Source organism: Mobula hypostoma, chromosome 4 (genome assembly GCF_963921235.1).
Source record: "Mobula hypostoma chromosome 4, sMobHyp1.1, whole genome shotgun sequence".
Lineage (NCBI taxonomy): Eukaryota > Metazoa > Chordata > Chondrichthyes > Myliobatiformes > Myliobatidae > Mobula > Mobula hypostoma.
Window position 1 is genome coordinate 17,193,441 of NC_086100.1, and position 21,854 is coordinate 17,215,294.

The window sequence follows — 21,854 nt, forward strand, 5'->3', positions numbered from 1 at the left end:
ATCAACCTGCAAGTTTCCAATTAAGTGGGTCAATTTAAAATGATCCACAATTTCATTAACAGCTTTAGATATAGATTACTATTAATCTAAAGATAGGTTTCACATTGGGAGCTGAATAATCCAAGGACCATTTTCAATCAATACCCATAAATTACAGTTACTCTTTTTAACTATACACATAAGCTGTCAACCTCAGGACTCCCCAATTTCACTATCAAATATATCTCATTGTTCTATTAAATCCTAATTGCCATTATAGAAATCTACTGCATATTTAGAATCACAGGGATTCAGAATTATACAGTGCAGTAAAGGTCCTTTGGCCCAAAAGGTTTTAGATTTAGATTAGATTATGAGGACACGCAGTCCTCTTTTATTGTCATTTAGTAATGCATGCATTAAGAAATGATACAATAATCCTCCGGTGTGATATCACAGAAACACAGGACAGACCAAGACTGAAAAACTGACAAAAACCACATAATTATAACATCTAGTTACAACAGTGCAAGCAATACCATAACTTGATGAAGTACAGGCCATGGGCACGGCAAAAGAAGTTCAAAGTCTCTGGAAAGCCCCACATCTCATGCAGACGGGAGAAGGAAGAAAACTCTCCCTGACATGCCCGACCACAGTCCGACTCTGAGTCGTCCGAAAACTTCGAGCCTCCGACCAGCCCTCCGACACCAAGCACCATCTCTGCCGAGCGCTTCGACCCCAGCCCCGGCCGTCAGCAGCAGGCAAAGCCGAGGATTTTGGGGCCTTCCCCTCCGGAGATTCTCGATCGCACAATAGCAGCGGCAGCAAACCAGGCATTTCAGAAGTTTCTCCAGATGTTCCCTTCGTGCTTCTCACGTCTGTCTCCATCAAATCAGAATTGTGCATGGCATCCTACTTACAAATACGATATAATTTCACCGGAGAGCTGCGGGTGCTGCGTCACGCCACCATCTTCTCCTCCGGTTGATGAATCCCATCGGAGCTGCACACAATAAAGTTGCCACGTATTGGCAGCATCTTGAGAAACATCTCCTCCTCACTGACAATCAACACTGCCGCACCTCAAGGATGTGTACTTCGCCCACGACTGTACTTTCCCTACACCTATGACTGTGTAGCTAGGCACAACTCATGTGGCATCTATAAATTTGCCAATGACAACAAGTATTGCTGGCAGAATTTCAGATAGTGACAAGAAGTCATACAGCAGCTAGATAGATCAGCTGGTTGAGTGGTTTTGCAACAATAACACTGCCCTCAACATCAGTGAGACCAAGGAACTGATTGTGATCTTCAGGACGGGGAAATCAAGGGAACATGCACCAATCCCCTTCGAGGGATCAGCAATAGAAAGAGTGAGTAGTTTGATGTTCCTTTTAATATCTATCCTGGACCCAGATACTGATATTACATAGAACGTACAACAGCAGCTACATTTCAATAGGAGTATGAGGAAACTTGGTATGTCACCAAAGACTCCTATAAATTTCTGCAGATGTAGCATGGAAAGCATTCTGACTTCATCATCTGGTATGGAGGGGACACTACACGGTACTGGAAAAAAAGAAAGATTAGGGAATCACTAGAGATAGAGCATGTGGGGGACCTAAGAAGAGATTCTAAGAGTGTAGAGATAGCTCCAGTCTGGCATCACACATTCCTAAAGACGGTTTGGCATAAAAAAAAAAGTCGATCAATCAGAACAAGGCTACAGGTTTCCCCCGCTATCCGAAGGTAGAGCGTTCCTATGAAACCGTTCATAAGCCAAAATGGCGTAAAGCGAAGAAGCAATTACCATTAATTTACTTGGGAAAAATTTTTGAGCGCTTCTAGACCCAAAAAATAACCTACCAAATAGCACATAAAACCTAAAATAACACTAACATGTAGTAAAAGCAGGAATGATATGATAAATACACAGTCTATATAAAGTAAATAATGTATGTACAGTATAGTTTCACTTAACAAAATCGGGAAGATTTAGCCAAAACCGATTTGTAGGGAAAAAAAAATCAGCACATACACACAGGCGCATACACCTGTCCGTGCAAGGCTTCACGGTCATGGTAGTCTTCCTCGGGGTAAACACAAGTTTAAAGTGGGCGTCTTTTATCGTAAAAGCAAAGAACAAATCTCACAACATATGCCCGTGATATTAAACCTGACTCTGATTCTGAAGGCTCATGCTGACCAACACATCTACCTACGCTAACCCCATTTGCCTGGATTTGATGCGTATCTCTCGAAACGCTGCAACCTGTGTGTGTGGCCAAATGCCTTTTCAATCCCAAAGCTCCAAGGATCCAGCATTCACTTGTTTGGAAACCTCCACATGAAGACCATTCATTAGTCCAGAATATGAGCTTGGTGCCCCGAGAGCAAGTGGGATGCACAGCCAGAGCCAGAGCCTAAAGCCAGGTTCTCGACTCTGTCAACATGTCAGGTCAAACCCCTGTCTCAGGACTAAAACACTGCATCAGAGATACCATGACCTTATTAATTATCAATAGACACCTCAAGGCACCTGAAGAGTACCATCAGCACCATCTACTCAAAATCTTTCATGCCCACAAATTAAATACCAGGCAGAAAGAAACAATGATTCAAGGATGTGCTTACAGTAGGGGTTCCCAACCTTTTTTTTTGCGATAGCGCCTTAGCATTAACTGAAAGGTTTGTAGACCCCAGGTTGGGAACCCTTGGCTTAAAGGATCCTTTATGAAATGCAATATGCCCATTGAATCCTAGGAACCTTTGGCCCAAAACTGCTCAAAGTAGAGAAAGAACACTCAGAATGATTGTGAGAACCTTAAGTCCACACTCCAGGAAGAGAAAAAAGTCCTGCCCGCCCACGTGCCCCTTTAGGCACATCTGCAGAAGAGTTTGTGGTCCTTACATTGGCCTCACCAGTCACCTCAGGACCACCAAGCTAAAGTGAATTTCATCCTCAGTCCCAAGGGACTTGAGGATGAGGATCAGGATGAGGATGAGAAGAAGAGCATTCCTCGAAAATCTTAGCGCAAATGATTCACAAATACTATGGACTTCCAGTTACTGATCAGTAAATAAACCATCTCACACATTCATAGATGTCATACAGTCCTTTAGATATTCATCGTTCCATCAAATATTCACAGGGCACAGGCCAGTCAGTTACAAAACCTATGATTTTCCAAAAAACAAACACACCTTTTCTTAAAATCACCTGTAATGATAAGGTCTGTGGTTATTTCCACTTACAATGTCAATTCTGCCAGTAAAACAGAGATCATCCCTAAAATACCAGCAGATCTGCACTCAAGACATTAGTAGACCAATCCCAAGCATGAAGATAATTATAAAGACTATGGGTAACCAAAATCGCAAACAAGTAATTACCAAAGCAACACGCACAAAATGCTGAAGGAACTCAGCAGGTCAGGCACCATCTATGGAAATGAATAGATAACATTTTGGGCCGAAACCCTTCTTCAGGACTGAAGAAGGAAGAGGGAAGACACCAGAATAAAAAGGTGGGGAGAGGGGAAGGATGATTGCTAGAAGGTGATAGGTGAAGTCAGGTGGGTGGAAATGGTCAAGGGCTGGAGAAGAGCATGCGACTGTACAAAAAAATGTGTTTACTGTTTACACATTAGGATGGTTGATGTTTCAGGTCAGGACCTTGCATCAGGACAGAGTATGGAGGGAAGATAGCCAGGATTAAAGTGGTGATAAGGGAAGGGTAGGACTAGGTTGGCAGATATGGTAGAACCAGGTAAGGTGGGAGATAATAGACAGATGAAGCCAGGTGGAGAAGGGGGATAAACAAGGGAGACAAAGGCTGCAACCAGGTAAGGATAAAAAGACAAAAAAACAGATGGAGGTAGAATGAGGGGCGGGATAAGGGTGCAACTGTAAACTCAGGTTCAGAAAAATAAAACATTCACTTTAATTATACAAGTAGACCATCACTTTGCATAATAAACACTAGAGATTCTGCAGATGCTGGCAATCCAAAGCAACACAACACAAAATGCTGAAGGCCAGGCAGCATCTATGGACCTATGGAATCCCAGCATTGAAGTTTCAGGACAAGACCCTTTTCAGGATTGGAAAGGAAGTGGGGGGGGGGGGGACCAGAATGAAAAGGTGGGCGATGGGAAGGAGGCTAGCTGGAAGGTGATAAGTGAAGCCAGGTGGGTGGGAAAGGTAAAGGGTTGGAGAAGAAGGAATCTGATAGGAGAGGAGAGTGGACTATAGGAGAAAGGGAAGGAGAAGGGGCACCGGGGGAGGTGACAAGCAGGTGAGAAGAGGGAAGAAGCCAGGGTGAGGAATAGAAGGAGGGAGGAGAGTGCAGGAAATAGTTCTTTTTAAACCAGAAGAGAAATCGATATTCATGCCATCAAGTTGGAGGCTACACAGACAGAATATTACGTGTTGTTCCTCCGCCCTGAGGGTGTCCTCATCATGGCACAAGAGGTAGCCATGGACCGATACGTCACAACAGGAATGGGAATTAGCATTAAGCATTGTATAATTCCCTTTTCTACCAACATTATACCTCAAGTGAAAATAGAAAATACTTCAAATTCGATTTTAAAACACCAGGGTTATGTAAATGAATGGATTTCCCCAATAACTCCTCACAACTGTGACATCGAAACTCCAGCAATAACATTGTTCGCCAATTTCCAGGAGATCTACAACACTCCCCTCAAAGCCATACTCACCACCAATACTTATTGAAGCATTTTATCAATGGTTGTTTTAAAGCATAACAAACATTTCATTCAAAACACTAATTCAAACATCAGTGTTGCCACCAATAGCTTTAAGCCATGGATTTTGGGGATGTTTCTACAGACTTTCTTGTCTATTCAAAGCAAATGAGATTTGAATCCTTTACACACCTCTTACTGAGCGATGTGCTTTTTTTTAATATAAACGAATCATTCATTCAGCAGTGAGTAAGCATTTGAGTCGCTTTTGTTGTGATCACAAGACACTGTTAATGTGGAGTGCCGCGTGTCCGATTCACTGATGTACTGGCGGGAGGTGGTGAGCCGCGTGGCCTCGGTCATTGCAAGGACTAGGCCTCAAGCCATGGTGCTGCCTGTTTACAGCAAGCCAGGAGGCGTCGAAGTCAGTGCACTCCACCAAAGGCAGGGTGGCCCGATGTCCAAGCTGGATTCGGCGCAGCCCACCACTGTTCGCTTGGAAGACAAGCTATATCGTCTTCAGACTGCTATAACATTCATGGACTTAAGGTCTTGGATTGTATATTTTTGTGTGCATGCGTCTTACTGATATATTTTATGCGTGCCTTGTGCTGTGTGTGGCTGTTGGTACTGTGTTTTGCATCTTGGTACCAAAACAACGCTGTTTCGTTTGGCTGTATTCATGCATAGTTGAATGACAATTAAACCTAAACTTAACAAACTCAACTTTGACATCTCGTTCAAGACAGTCTAATTAGAATATCAGTGTTGCCACCATTAGCTCTGAGACACAGATTTTGGAGGTTTTTTCCAGAGAGTCTGCTGCCTTTTCATAGCAAATGAGTCTTGAATCCTTTCCACACCCCATATTGAAAGACAGGCTTGATATAAAGGAATCATTCACTATATAAAAAACTCAACTGCTTGTAAGATGAACACAAATGAAATGCAGCTTTACATCAGCTTTCAAGAGATTAAATAGATTTTTTTTTCACCTTACTGGAACCTGAACCTAACACAATGAAATTCATCAGTACGGTCACACTAATTCTTCAAAGCAATATACTGAGTCAAAGGCTCAGGTGACACATAGCTGTTGGCTCACCATCCACAGTTGCAAACATCACTCCGACTATCATTTTCCTTTCTTGTTTTAACAGTCACTCCTTACCTGGGGGATGGGGAAGTGGGTAGCGTATTGCAGGTGTCGAGGGTGCTCGTACGTGCATGGGAAGATCAGCTCTTTCTGCTTCTCTTTCCTGATTGGCTTTTCACCTTTTGCGGCACTTTGTTCCAAAGAAAGGTTTGTATTGTGCTCGGAAGTCAAAGAGTCCCCAGCCATCGGAGAGAAAATCTGCAGACGGAACAGATGAACAAGGAAATTATGGATTTTTATATTATAACCACCCTACATAATTAAATACAAAACATCATGTTAAATTTCACAGACATTCATCAACTATAATCAAACTTAATGCCTGTTGTTCAATGACAGACTGAGAAAAAACTGGAAGGTGCTCTGAACACAAAAGACTCCTGATGGGCTAATTATCTTACCTTTAAATTTTTATTCATTTTAGGCACATTTACACTGGGTGGCCACTTCAGCAGGTACCTCATGTACCAAATAAACTGGCCACTGAGTATCTGTTTGTAATGTTCTGCTAATGCAGGCCATCCACTTCAAGATTTGATGTGTTGTGCATTCAGAGATGCTATTCTGCACATCACTGTTATAGCATGTGGTGATTTAAACTACTGTCACCTTCCTATCAGCTTGATCACATTTCTTCCCCTATCTGCTGTTTGGTCTGACCTACAACTGAACTTCTTGACCATATCTGCATGCTTTTATACATTGAGTTGCTGCGACATGATTGGCTGAACCCAATAAAGTGGCCACTGGGTGTCATTTTTTTTTGCAAGTGTGTTTGTTTTTATACAGATATAACGGCACTGCGCCATTCCAGTTTTGATCTCCTGGAGACCCACTGCAGAACAGAACTTCAAGAAGACGCTAACAATTCAGCAGTGTCTTGTTGCTCAGTGTAATCAATCTCCCACAGGCAAGTTCTGGTGATGGGTGCAAGTGTATCAAAGACATGAGATCCTTCACACAGAACACAGTAGAACAGTAGGGCACAGGAACAGTCTCCAAAATGTTTGCACCCAACACGATGCTGAATTAAATTAAGAACATAAGAACGTATGAAATAGGAGCAGGAGTAGGCCATCTGGCCTGTTGAGCCTGCTCTGCCATTCAATAAGATCATGGCTTATTCAATAAGATCATCTCCACCTACCTGCCTTTTTTCCCATAACCCTTAATTCCCCTACTAGACAAAAATCTATCCAACCTTGATTTAAATATATTTACTGAGGTAGCCTCCACTGCTTCATCGGGCAGAGAATTCCACAGATTCACTAATTTCTGGGAAAAGCAGTTCCTTCTTATCTCCATCCAAATCTTGAGGCTATGTCCCCTAGTTTGACCTACCAGTGGAAACAACTTACCTGCCTCTACCTCAACTATTCCTTTCATAATTTTATATGTTTCTATAAGATCTCTCGTTCTTCTGAATTCCAGCGAGTACAGTCCCAGGTGACTCAATCTCTCCTCATTGTCTAACCCCCTCATCTCTGGAATCAACCTGGTGAACCTCCTCTGCACCGCCTCCAAAATCAGTGTATCCTTCTTCAAGTAAGGAGACCAGAACTGCACGCAGTACTTCAGATGTGGCCTCGCCAATACCTTGTACAGTTGCAGCATAACCTCCCTGCTCTTAAATTCGATCCCTTTAGCAATGAAGGCCAACATTCCAGTTGTCTTCCTGATAGCCTGCTGCACCTGCAAACCAACCTTTTGTGATTCATACACAAGCTCTCACGTCCCTCTGCACAACAGCATGCTACAATTTTTTACCATTTAAATGATAATCTGCTCTTTCATTTTTCCTTCCAAAGTGGATGACCTCACATTTACCAACATTGTACTCCATTTGACAGACCATTGCCCACTCACTTAACCTATCTATATCTCTCTGCAGGCTCTCCGTATCTTCTGTACAATTTGCTTTTCCACTCAATTTAGTATCATCAGCAAATTTTGATACACTACACTTGGTCCCCTCTTCCAGGTCGTTAATGTATATCATGAACAGTTGCAGACCCAGCACCAACCCTTACGGCACACCACTCACCACTGATTGCCAACTAGAGTAACACCCGTGTATCCCAACTCTCTGCTTTCTATTAGCTAACCAATCCTCTATCCATGCTAATACTTTACCCCCAACTCTATGCATCCTTATCTTATGGCTAAGCCTTTTATGTGGCACCATATCGAACGTCTTCTGGAAATCCAAGTAAGTAACGTCCATCTGTTCCCCTTGTTCCACTGAGCTCGTTATATCCTTAAAGAACTCCAGTAAGTTTGTCAAACAGGACGTGCCTTTGCTGAATCCATGCTGCGTCTGCCTGATAGATCTACTTCTTTCCGGCTGCCTCACTATTTCTTCTTTAATGATAGTTTCAAACATTTTCCCAACTACAGATGTTAAACTAGTTGGCATATGGTTACCGGACTTTTGTCTATACCCTTTTTTGAACAGTGGTGTAACATTCACTGCCTTCCAATCAGCGAGGATCTGCCCAGAGTCCAGAGAATTTTGATAAATCATCACCAAGGCCTCTACTATAACTTCTGCCATTTCTTTCAATTTCCTGGGATGCATTCCATCAGGACCGGGGGACATATCTATCTTCAAGCCCAAAAGTTGCATAGAGTTGGGGGTAATGTATTAGCATGGATAGAGGATTGGTTAACTCATAGAGAGCAAAGAGTTGGGATACATGGGTGTTACTCTGGTTTGCAATCAGTAGTGAGTGGTGTACCACAGGGGTTGGTGCTGGGCCCACAACTGTTCACGATATACATTAATGATCTGGAAGAGGGGACCAAGGGTAGTGTATCGAAGTTTGCTGATGATACTAAGATGAGTGAAAAAGTAAATTGTGCAGAAGATATGGAGAGTCTGCAGAGAAATATAGATAGGTGAGTGGGCAAGGGTCTGGCAGATGGAGTACAATACTGGTAAATGCAAGGTCATCCACTTTGGAAGGAAAAATGAAAGAGCTGATTATTAGTTAAATGGTAAAAAAAAATTGCAGCATGCTGCTATGCAGAAGGACTTAGGAGTGTTTGTGCATGTATCACAAAAGGTTGGTTTGCAGGTACAGCAGGCTATCAAGAAGGCAAAAGGAATGTTGGCCTTCATTGCTAGAGGGATTGAATTTAAGAGCGGGGAGGTAATGCTACAACTGTACAGGGTACTGGTGAGGCCTCAGCTGGAGTACTGTGTGCAGTTCTGGTCTCCTTACTTAAGGAAGGACATACTGGCTTTGGAGGCTGTGCAGAAGAGGTTCATCAGGTTGATTCCAGAGATGAGGGGGTTTAGACTATGAGGAGAGATTGAGTTACCTGGGACTACTCGCTGGATTTAGAAAAATGAGAGGAGGTCTTCCAGGAACATATAAAATTATGAAAGGGATAGATAAGATAGAGGCAGGAAAGTTGTTTCCACTGGTAGGTGAGACTAGAATTAAGGGACATAGCCTCAAGATCCAGGGGAGTAGATTTAGGATGGTGATGAGGACGAACTGCTTTTCCCAGAGAGTGGTGAATCTGTGGAATTCTTTGCACAATGAAACAGTGGAGGTTACCTCAGTAAATGTACTTAAGACAAGGTTGGATAGATTTTTGCATAGTAGGGGAATTAAAAGTTATGGGGAAAAGGCAGGTAGGTGGAGTCCATGGCCAGATCAGCCATGATCTTATTGAATGGCAGAGCAGCTTGACGGGCCAGATGGCCTACTTCTGCTACTTCTTATGTAAGTTTACTCAGCACTACCTCTTTAGTGATAGCAATTGTATCGAGGTGCTTACCTCTCATCGCATCCATAACATCTCTTTTTGGAATGTTAGATGCATCCTCCACCATGAAGGCCAACACAAAATAGTCATTCAAAGCCTTGGCTATTTCCACATTACCCAATTATCAATTCCCCCTTCTCACCCTCCAAGGGACCTACATTCACTTGAGCCACCCTTTTCCACTTTATAAAGAATTTTACTATCTGTTTTTTATATTTTGTGCTAGTTTATTTTCATAATCTAGCTTCCCTTTCTTTATTTCTCACTTAATGGTACCTTGTTGCCAATCTTCTGGTGTCCCGCCACTCTTGGCGACTTTGTGTGCATGAGTTTTTAGTTTGATGCCTTCTTTTATTTCCTTAGTTATCCAAGGCTGGCTCTGCCCACCCTTACTGTCCTTGCCTTTTACCTGGAATATACTTTTTGTTGAGCACCGTGAAAAATCTCTTTGAAAGTCTTCCACTATTCCTCAACTAAATCAACAGATTTAGTCCCTCAACTATATCTCTTCTGCTGGCACATACCCTATATCCTATGTTCCCTCAACCAGCGCACAAAGGAAATTAATGTGCAGACAAAAGGTTAGTTACCTAAAATAATGTAGTAATTAATAATTATACTCATTGAAAATAATCTTTTAGCTAAATGTTTCTGTTAATTAGTTAGTCAGTTTTTCAAATAACACAATGCACGAGGACCGCCCCTGTCTGCTAATGGAGTAGTAGTATTTTTCTGCTGCTCTTAGTTTTCTTTCTTTCCCCCTAGTTTAAGCTTTGAATTTAAAATTTTTACTTGTTGATTCTTGAGGGTGATCAATATGTCTATGTCTACAAGAAGTGGGAAGAGTTTACCTGAACCTAGTGATAAAGGTAATGGGAAAAGAAAGCTGCCGAAGGAAAGATCTGATGAAATGCCATCGTGGGCCGAAGATATCGTTCGGACACTGAATTCAATTAAGGATCAGAATGGATCAATTAAAGACCAACTGGAAAAGAATAGTAATGAAATGAAGTCATTTCTGGGAAAACTTAAAGACCTGGAAACTCAAGTTCTGTCACACGAAGAGGAATTGAAGATAACTAAGCAAAAGCTGTCTGAAGCTACAACTCGTTTGGAAAGATATCAAAATAAGATTATAGACCTGGAAACTAGGTCTCGACGAAGGAATATAAGAATTGTTGGGCTGCAGGAAGGAGCTGAAGATGCAGATCTAACGGCTTACTTTGGTAAGCGTTTCCACACTTTATTTCCTACCATTCTATCAAAGCCGCCTGCTACAGAAAGGGAACACAGGGCGTTTATCTCGAAATCGAAGGATTCTCGTAAACCAAGATCTGTTCTGGTTTGCTTTCATCACTTTAAAATTAAAGATCAAATAATACAACAGGCAAGAAAACAGAGAGTTTTTAGATTTATGGAATCTGAGCTCCGCTTCTATGAAGATTATCCAAGAGAGATAATGGAACAAAGATCAAAATTTGCCCCGGTAATGAAACAAGCATATGATAAAAATCTTTTCCCGTCTCTGAGGTATCCGACAAAACTTAAAATTTTCCCTCCTAATTCTCCTCCTCGTACTGTTTTTGATCCAAAAGCTGCACTGGATTTTGTTCAGGCTTTGCCTGCCACTGTCACCAACACCGCTGTTGAATGATCCATCTGAAAGGCTGTTTGGCTATTTCTATATTATTCGCATTTTGGAAAGAAGATTTATGAAAGTCACTTGTATATTTCGTTGACAGACTAATTAAAGAACACGGGGAGTTGTTTTTTATTGCATAATTTTGGTTTTCCTTTGGAAAGATTTACGGTTTAAGTGTCTCTGCTCAAATGATCTCTGGACATTTTATGACTGAGGGAAGAAGATAAGGCGACTTGTTCCTTTAATTTAATACTTCGTAGCTAATTAGTAGTTTTTCCTACTAATAGGGCTTTTTATATATTTTTCTGCTCTATTATAACATTTTATAACTGAATTTAAAGCTTTTTTAGGGAATTAATATTAAACTTAAACATGGCACTGGTTTTTCTCTCTAAGAGATAATATTATTTTGGTTCTTTCTTGTTTGTCAGTCGATGGAATGTAAATACCTTTTTTTCCTGAGACTTTATTGTCTTTCTCACAAGGTCACTCTACTTTTTTACTAACTGGGCGGAGGGAAAGAAAACACAGACAGAGCAGTCAGCAGCTTTGAATTCTATCGTAGATCGCTTGCCTTTTTCAGGTTTCCGGGTGTGGATGGGTGGGTGGGTTTAGAGTTAGTTTTTTCCCATTGGGTGGTTCCGGAGCATGCGTGTTTTTTATTTGGTTGTATTCTTCATCGCCGCCATCTTTGATCATCCTGCATTGGTATGTGCTTTGTGCATGTATAAAGTAGAATGAAATTATAGTATGCTGTTCAAACAGATTAATATAATAAGTTGGAATGTACGTGGTTGGAATCATCTTATTAAACGAAAGAAGACTTTTAAAATTATTAACCAATTCCAACCTGATATAATTTTTGGTCAAGAGACACATATCAGGGCGGGAGATCAAAATAGATTTTTTTAGATGGTGGAATGGTTTGCAATTTCACTCCACTTCTCAGGGTAAAATAAAAGGCGTGCCTATTTTCATTAAACCTAATATATTTATTCAAGAGGATATTGAATCAGATTCTAATGGTAGATTTTTAATTGTTAAAGGAACAATCTGTAATAGAAAAGTTGTTTTGGTTAATTTGTATGGTCCTAACTTAGATGATCCTTCTTTTTTTAAAAAGGTATTCACTTTACTGCCTGACTTAAATGAATATATGCTCATAATGGGTGGGGATTTTAACTGTTGTTTAAATCCTATGATCGATAAGAGCTCAACCAATCAGCGACTTCCAAACCGATCAGCGTCATTTATTAATTACTTTTTGATTAATTTTGGGTTGATTGATTTGTGGAGGTATCTTCACCCCGACAATAGAGAATATTCTTTCTTCTCACACGTTTATAAAAAATATTCCAGGATCGATTATATTATAATCAATCCCTGCTTCTTGCCTAGTGTTAAAACCTGCGAATATGACGCTATTGCTATATCTGATCATGCGCCTCTAAGTTTGTCTTTTGAATTTGATGATGTCACTCTTGCCCGCCCACCTTGGCGCATGTCTCAGACATTATTGCAAAACTCTGACTTTGTCACTTTCATTGAAACCCAGATAAAGGAATTTTTTCTTTTTAATGATATAGGGGGTATGTCTAAATTAGTTATATGGGATACATTAAAGCATTTTTACGCGGTCAGATTATTTCTTATTCAGCTAAACTTAAAAAACAAACTAAAGAAGAATTAGATAGAATTTCAAAACAAATTAAAGATTTAGATAATATTTATGTAATTTCCCCCAATACTGATTTATTTAAACAAAGGGTGGAACTTCAATCACAATATAACCTGTTATTAACTCATCCCATTGAAGGTTATTTGCTTAAGTTAAAGAGCCAATTTTATATGTCTGGAGATAAAAATAATAAACTGCTTGCACCTCAATTAAAAATGGCTGCAGCCAAAAGGCAAATCATGAAAATTCGTAGGAAAGATGGTACCTTAGCTCAGGAATAGGAGGAAATTAATAAGATTTTTCAAGACTTTTATGCTGAGCTATATAAATCTCAATGTCCGTTAGATTCCTCTAAAATGAATGCTTTTTTACGAAAGATTGTTTTTCCTAAAATCTCGGCTGAGGATCAAAAGATTCTTAATACTCAAATTACTGAAGCCAAAATTCATAAAGCTATTTTTTCAATGCAATCTGGTAAGTCCCCAGGACTTGATGGCTATCCCGTAGAATTTTATAAAAAATTTGGGAAGTTGCTCTCTCCGTATATGTTGGAAATGTTTAAGGATTCTTTTGTGAAAGGTAACTTACCCTCTACTTTTTATGAGGCCTCTATTTCTTTAATTCTTAAAAAAGATAAAGATCCTACTGACTGTGATTCATATAGACCTATTTCATTACTGAATGTTGATGCTAAGATTTTGTCAAAGATAATGGCCAATCGGTTGGAGAATATTTTGGGTAAAATTATTTGTAAAGATCAAACAGGCTTTATAAAGGGTCATTATTCCTTTTCAAATGTTCAGAGACTACTTAATATTATATATTCATCCTCTTCTAAAATTCCACAATATGTTGTATCTCTGGATGCTGAAAAAGCTTTCGACCGAGTCGAATGGAAATATTTATTCAATGTTTTAGAGAAATTTGGCTTTGGTGTTAATTTTAATAATTGGATTAAAATGATATATAAAGCCCCTATTGCTACTGTTGTTACTAACAATTGTAGGTCTCCTGTTTTTCAGCTTTCACGGGGGAAAGGGAAGGCTGTCCATTAAGTCCTTTGCTGTTTAATTTAATATTAGAACCTCTTGCTATTGCTCTTCGTGAGGCTAAAAATATCCATGGGATATTTGTGAATGAGACCATGCATAAGGTCTCTCTTTATGCTGATGATTTATTGGTTTATATATCTAACCCTGACGAATCCATTTCTGCCCTGTTAAAATTATTTAATGAATTCAGAGGTTTATCACGATATAAAATTAATTTTAGCAAAAGTGAATTATTTCCTTTAAATGATTCTGTTTCTATATATGATAATACTCCTTTTAAAGTTTCCGACTCTTTTAGATATTTAGGTATTGTAATTACTAAAAAATATAAGGATCTTCATAAAGCTAATTTTGTTCCCTTAGTAGATTCTATGAAGTATTTATTTAATAGATGGAGTCCACTTACATTTTCACTTGTTGGTCGTATTCATATAGTTAAAATGATGATTCTACCGAAATTTTTATATTTATTTCAGAATATTCCTGTTTTTCTGACTAGGAAGTTTTTTGATCAGATTGATTCTATTATTTTATCTTTTATTTGGAATAATAAAAGACCAAGAATTAGTAAATGTCATTTACAAAAATTGAAAAAGGATGGAGGTCTTGCTTTGCCTAATTTTAGAATGTATTATTGGGCTGTTAATCTGCGATATATGTCTTTTTGGTTATACTGGGTTGATAAGAGTGATCGGCCAATTTGGGTAGACCTGGAACTAAAAGTTGTAAAACAGTTTTATTTAACTTCGTTATTGGGGGCTCCTTTATCTATGCAATTAGGTAAAGTTGTTAATTTAAACTTATATCCTGTGATTAAATATACTTTACAAATTTGGCTCCAGTTCCGCAATTCTTTTAATCTTAAAAAATTTAAACTTTGTAGTTTAATTTACCGAAATTACTTTTTTAAGCCTTCGTTGAGTGATCCAATTTTTCTACTTTGGAAAAATAAAGGTATTAATTCTTCTTTGGATTTATTTAAAGAAGATAGATTGATGTCCTTTGAACAATTAACTGATAAATATACTCTTTCGTACTCACACTTTCTGCAATACCTTCAAGTTAGATATTTTTTACAAAAATATTTAAGTAATTTCCCTTACATATTAGAGGCTGACCTGTTAGATACTATTATGAGTATGAATCCTTTGATTAAAGGTTCTATTGGAAGAATTTATAATTTATTATTACAATGGGATTAGCGTCTTTTGTCTAAGATTAAACAGGATTGGGAAAAGGAACTTAATTTGACTTTTATGACGGAGGATTGGATGCGGATATTGAAGTTGGTTAACTCTTCTTCAATTTGTGCTAGCCATTCATTGATTCAATTTAAAATTGTACATCGTTATCATTTGACAAAGGAGAGACTTTCTAAAATCTTTCCTAATGTTGATAATCATTGTGATAGATGTAAAACTGAGATAGCTACACTGACACATATGTTTTGGTCTTGTTCTATATTGGAACAGTTCTGGAAGTCGATTTTCTCAACAATTTCTAAAGCACTTAAAATTAACTTACAAACTAATAAATTAACTGTGCTTTTTGGAATAGTTCCTCAAAATATTCATGGTATTTCTGTGTCTGACCAACATGTTATTGCATTTGTTACATTGATAGCTAGGAGGGCCATTTTGTTAAAGTGGAAGGATACATCAGCTCCCACTTTGTTACAATGGTTCTCTCAAGTGATGCTATGTCTTAGTTTGGAGAAAATTAGCAGTCGAACCTTTGAACCTTTATTTGATTTTGGGAAAAGATGAGGCTCATTTGCTCGTTATTATCATTTGAGCTAATTGATATAATTTTTCCACGATCTAATTGTAAATTCTTTTAGTATATTTTCTTTTCTTGCTGGCGGTTTGATGTTTATTTTTAGGAGCTTTTTGTACGACGCATTGCTCCAGGTTTTTTATGCCTAATGGGTTCTCTTTTTTTTCTCACTTTTCTGCTCAGTAGGTTTTTTTCTGTTATCACAAAATTTTGTTTTCAATTTTTAAGATGATGGTTCTTTTTGAGGCATTGTAAGTTACTTCAATGTACTCATGTTATTTTTCCTATATATATATATACACACACACACACATACATATATATATATACACACACACACACATATATATACACATATATATATATACACACATATATATACACATATATATACATATACATATATATACATATATATATACATATACATATATATATGTGTGTGTGTGTGTGTGTATATATATATACACACACACACAATAAAAAGATTTGAAAAGAACACAATGCACATCACTAATTTACGTCACCTCACCTTTCCTGTTCCGGTTTGTACCGCTGCATCATGGCGGCAGCCATCTTTGGCGGACAGTGTTCATATCGTAAAGTTTACAAAGATCTGTTTCAAATCCTGTAGATAGCTTACTAAGTTTTTATTGAAAAAAGTATTGATTCACTATGTCGAATTCAAAAGAAGCAAAGAGCGTGAAGTGCAAAAGAACTGCAAATTTGTTTAAAGTTGAATGGCTTAACAAAATAGTAGAAACTGCTACACCTAAAGCTCACGAGGTCATGAACATTCAGCTACAAGAAATATTTATGTATGATTCGGAAACTGGAGTTATCTGTTTGTATTGTCGTGATGCGAAAGTTGCTGAAGAATTTGCTGGTGGAAAGAGTGGGATGATATTTGGAAACTTGACTTTTTGAAGCATCATTTGGCAAGTAACTCGCATTTGGACATCACAGTAGATACAAGCTCGCTGTTGACTTTTATAGTCTTCGTGCTCATTTAGAAGAAAGGTTTCCTGAAGATGAGGTACAAGAATGGTCAGCTTTTGATTTCTCCGCAACTGCAGATTGTGACTTTACATTTGGCGATGAACAAGTTAAAGCCTTATGTCTAAAATATCATGATTTTCCAGCTGAAAATACTGTAATAGTTAGACAGTTTAATGATTTCAAATTTTCCATGCAAGAAAAAATTAAATCTGAACTGATTTCAAACTTTGCTCAAATGGTGGCATTTGTACTTCAAAATGAACAGTTTTGCGACCTTGCACAGTTGATGGACATTGGGGGAAACTTTCTTACGTCTACTGCGGACTGTGAGCGAGGTTTTAGCCTAATGAATCAACTCAAAAACAAGCTGAGAAACTGTTTAGGTGAATGTCATTTAGATATGTTAATGAGAATCAAAATAACTGAGTGCCTTAAATATGTATGTTATTTTGTTGTTATTCTGTGCAGTTTTATGTCAAGTATTCTGTAAGCCTACATAACTGTGCCATGAGAGCATTCAGTACACACATACTTTTGTTGCAAGGAAAAAAATTTGCACATAAGATTTTTGCACACACTGACTACTAAAAATTAGAGGGAACATTGCTTCTATCCCTATCTGTGTATCTATGTATGAGATACATAGATAGGCACTGCATATTCATGTGCCTATCTATGTTTCTCAAAAAGGCAGCATCCATCATTAAGTAACCCCCATCACCCAGGACATGCCCTCCTCTGATTACTATCATCAAGAAGGAGGTAAAGGCGCCTGAAGGCACACTCACAATGACTCAGGAACAGCTTCTCCCCCTCTGCCATCCAATTACTGAATGGGATGGAACCCATGAAAACTACCTCATTACTTTGTTTGAACTACTTATTTAATTTCATATATATAAATAAAATGTTATTTCTATGTATATACACTGCAAAATGTAATTCACACTTTTTATTTCATATTGCACTGTACTCCTACTGCATAACAACAAATTTTACGATATAGGCTCGTGATATTAAACGGGATTCTCATCTGCTTCCACCACTACCCCTGGAAGCACATTCCAGGCACCTACCACCCTCTGTGTAAAACACCCTTAATCTTTCCTCCTCTCACCTTAAATGCATATCCTGTAGTACTGGACATTCCTACCCTGGAGAAAGATTCTGCCTCCTACAGTTTTATGAACTTCTATCAGTTTTTTTTTAAAGCGGAGGCTGAGGGAAAATTAGAGTCATAGAGAAGTACAGCACGGAAACAGGCCATCGGCCCATCCAGTCCAGGCCAAACCATTTAAGTTGCCTAAGTTGCCTACTCCCTTCAACCTGCTCCAGGACCATAACCCTCCATATCCCTACTATCCACATACCTATCCAAACTTCTCTTAAACATTGAAATCATACTTGCATACACCACTTGTGCTGACAGCTTGTTCCACATTCTCACAACCCTCTGACTGAAGAAGTTTACCCTCATGTTCCCCTGAAACTTTTCACCTTTCACCTCTAACCCATGACCTTTGGTTGTAGTCCCACAAAACACTGATGGAAAAAAGTCTGCTTGCATTTACCCTATCTGTACCAGGGGTCCCCAAACTTTCAAACTTTTTCCTTTTTTGCACCGCGGACCAGTTTAATATTGTCAATATTCTTGCCGACCGGGGCGGGGAGTGTTCAGGTAGGATTGCCAACTTTCTCACTCCCAAATAAGGGAAAAATTAGCAGTCAAATACGGGACACTTGTGTTTACCCCAAGAAAGACTACCATGACCATGAAGACTTGCGCGGGTAACTGTGACATGCGCATGCGTGTACGTGCCAATTTTTTTCTACAAATCGGTTTAGGCCTAATCTTCCCAATTCTGTTAAATAAAACTACACCGTACCTACATTATTTCTACTTTATATAGGCTGTGTATTTATCATATCATTCCTGCTTTTACTATATGTTATTTTAGGTTTTATATGTTATAGGTATGATTTGGTAGGTTATTTTTTGGGTCTGGGAACGGTCAAAAAATTTTCCCATATAAATTAATGGTAATTGCTTATGCGCTTTATGTCATTTCAGCTTACTAACAGTTTCACTGGAACGCTCTACCTTAGCGGGGGAAATAAGGGACAAGGGCGGTCCCGTATGGGACAAACCAATTTAGCCCAATATGCTTGATGTCCCGGCTAATACGGGACAATTGGCAACCCTATCTTCAAGTTGAACAGTGCGTGACTCATATCGTTTCATTTCGCCAAATCATATCGTTTCCTCACGGCCCAGTAGCACATGCTTTGCGGCCCAGTGACTGGGGACCACCAATCTATACCACTCATAATTTTATATACCTCCATCAAATCTCCTCTCAATCTTCTATATTCCAAGGAATAAATTTCTAACCTATTCAACCTTTCCTTATAACTCAGGTCCTCCACACTTGTAAATTTTCCAAAATCCTTGTAAATGTTCCCTGTATTTTTCCAACACTCTTTACATCTGTCCTGCAGGTGGGTGACCAGTACTGCACACAATACTCCAAATTAGGCTTATACAATTATACAACCTCAGCATAACATCCCATCTCTTGTACTCAATACAGAAGTCCGGATGTTACGTTGAAGTTGTACAAGATGTTGGTGAGGCCTATTTTGGAGTAGTGAGTGCACTTCTGGTCACCTACCTACAAGAACACAATAAATAAAATTGAAAGATGGCACTGTGCAGAGAGTTGCCAGGACTTGAGGACCTGAGTTATTGAGAAAAGTTGAATAGGTGAGGTCTTTATTCCCTGGAGCGTAGGAGAAAGAGGGGAGATTTGATAGAGGTATACAAAATTATGAGGGGTATAGATAGGGTAAACGAAAGCAGGCTTTTTCCACTGTGGTTGGATGAGACTAATACTAGAGGTCATGGGTAAAGGGTGAAAGGTGAAATGTTCAAGGGGATCAAAAGGGGGAGCTTCTCTGCTCCAAGAGTGGTGAGAGTGTGGAATGAGCTGCCAGCAGAAGTGGTTCAAATTCAACATTTAAGAGAAATTTAGATAGGTACTTGCACGGGTGGAGTATGGAGGACTATGATCTGGGTGCAGGTCATTGGGACTAGGCAGATTAAGAATTGCTGTAGATATACCAAAGGGCCCGTTTCTTCACTGTAGTGTTCTAGGACTCTATCTGATCTTTCAGTTCACACACTTAAATATACTTGCTCTACTTCACTCTCCATGGTTGCTGCCTGACTTGCTAAGCATTACAGCGTTCTAAGACTTCTCATTAAAAAGAGGATCTTGTTATCTGAGTAACATCATTCGTGACAATTTCTCGACAGACCATCTGTCCACATCGTAGTAGATCTGAGGGACTGATGCCAAGATGGGGTGGCGTTCATCTTCCTTGGATTGGTGTGGGACATATAATGCTCCTTCTGGCAAGTTTCACAACTTCAGGATATCCCAGTACAACCTGCAGCCAATTAGAACCTTTTGCTCTATGGACAAGATGAAATGTGAGATTCAATTTCCCCACAGAAAGCTCCCACTAATAGCAATTTAACAAGAAATATTAAGTCACAAAATTGCCACAAACCTTATCTTTGACTGGAATTATTCACTGGAGAGAATGGGCAGTTTAGTATTTTGTAACTAGTCCTTCATGTTCATTCCTGACACCTTCAGAACCACCCAAAGTTTTGGAATGGATACCAGTTAATTCACACTGAGTGTGATTAGTCCCACATCACAATTGACTGCTTCAAACTAAGAATGGCAAGAAATTTTGGAAAGAGAGTTTTCAACTTACTGCGAACTCGGGTCCAAAATCTGCTTTGAAATCATTTGTGTCCACTTCATCAAATAGATTTGTGGGTCCCGTGTCTATATCCATCTGCTCTCCAAGCCCCTGATCCTATAAATGGAGAATTATACTTGGTAAAGCTCATGTGTCAATATAGAAATACAAGAAATTGAGGGAGTAGGCTTTCTATTTCCTCAAGCCAGTCCCACTCTGTGTGGCAGATCTGACCTTGGTCTCAACAGCATGCCTTACTTTCCCCCACATTGCCTAAAAAAATTAATTAACCTTGAATATTTTCAACGTCAGGAGTTTGTCTGCTCCTCGAGGGTTTCCTCTGGGTCCTCCCCTTTCTTCCCACATTCCTAAAAGACGTATGGTTAGCGCTATGGGCGCGCTATGTTGGCACCAGAAGCACAGCGATAATTGCGGGCTGCCCCTAGCATAATCTTCGGACTGCGTTGGTCATTGATGTGAAATGACACACTCCACTGTAAGTGCCCATGTACATGTGACAAACAAAGCTGATCATTTGATCTTTATCTTTAAAAGAAATTCTTCCTAAATGTCCCAACTGGGCAATTCTGTACTCTGAAGCAACATCCTTACTTCTAGGTTTCTCAAGATGCAGGGCACCTTCTCACAACTTACTTGTCAAGTCCTCTCAATATCTTATAGGTTTCAATAAGATCACCTCTCATCCCAGCTGATTACAGGTCTAACCCAATCAACCAATCCTCATAAAACAATCCTGTGATCAGCCTGGAGAATGGCACAAATCTGAAGCTTCACCCACAGAACTAATCACAATTTTAATGTGGTGGCACAAGAGGTTGAAGGTGCAGGAATCTGGAACAACAAACCTAAGAGGAACACAGCACAGTAACAATTAAATTTCAATTTAATTCGGAGGTACAGCACAGTAACAAGCCCAGAGAGGCCACAATGCCCGATTACACCCATGGGACCAATTAACCTCCCAACCCACAAACAAGAGGAAATCTGCAGATGCTGGAAATTCGAGCAACACACACAAAATGCTGGAGGAACTCAGCAGGTCAGGCAGCATCTACGGAAAAGTGTACAGTCGATGTTTCAGGTTGAAACTCTTCAGCAGGACTGGAGAATAAAAGCTGAGGAGTAGATTTGAAAGGTGGGGGGAGGGGAGAGAGAAAGCCAGGCAATAGATGAAACTTGGAGGGGGAGGGATGAAGCAAAGAGCTGGGAAGTTGATTGGTGAAAGAGACAGAAGGCCATGGAAGAAAGAAAAGGGGGGAGGGAATGGGAGGAGCACCAG

General features: G+C 39.4%; 1 protein-coding gene across 2 annotated transcripts in view; it reads right to left on the reverse strand.

Moving 5' to 3' along the window:
* The window catches only part of LOC134345137 (mediator of RNA polymerase II transcription subunit 12-like protein), a 709,294-nt gene that overhangs the window by 478,101 nt on the left and 209,339 nt on the right, over positions 1–21,854 (reverse strand). For both annotated transcript variants that reach the window (XM_063045338.1, XM_063045337.1), the window contains exons 15-16: positions 20,567–20,671; positions 5,872–6,054 (exon numbers count right to left, since the gene is read on the reverse strand). In XM_063045338.1, the coding sequence (XP_062901408.1) occupies positions 5,872–6,054; positions 20,567–20,671 (288 nt within the window). The remainder of the gene's footprint in view (positions 1–5,871; positions 6,055–20,566; positions 20,672–21,854) is intronic.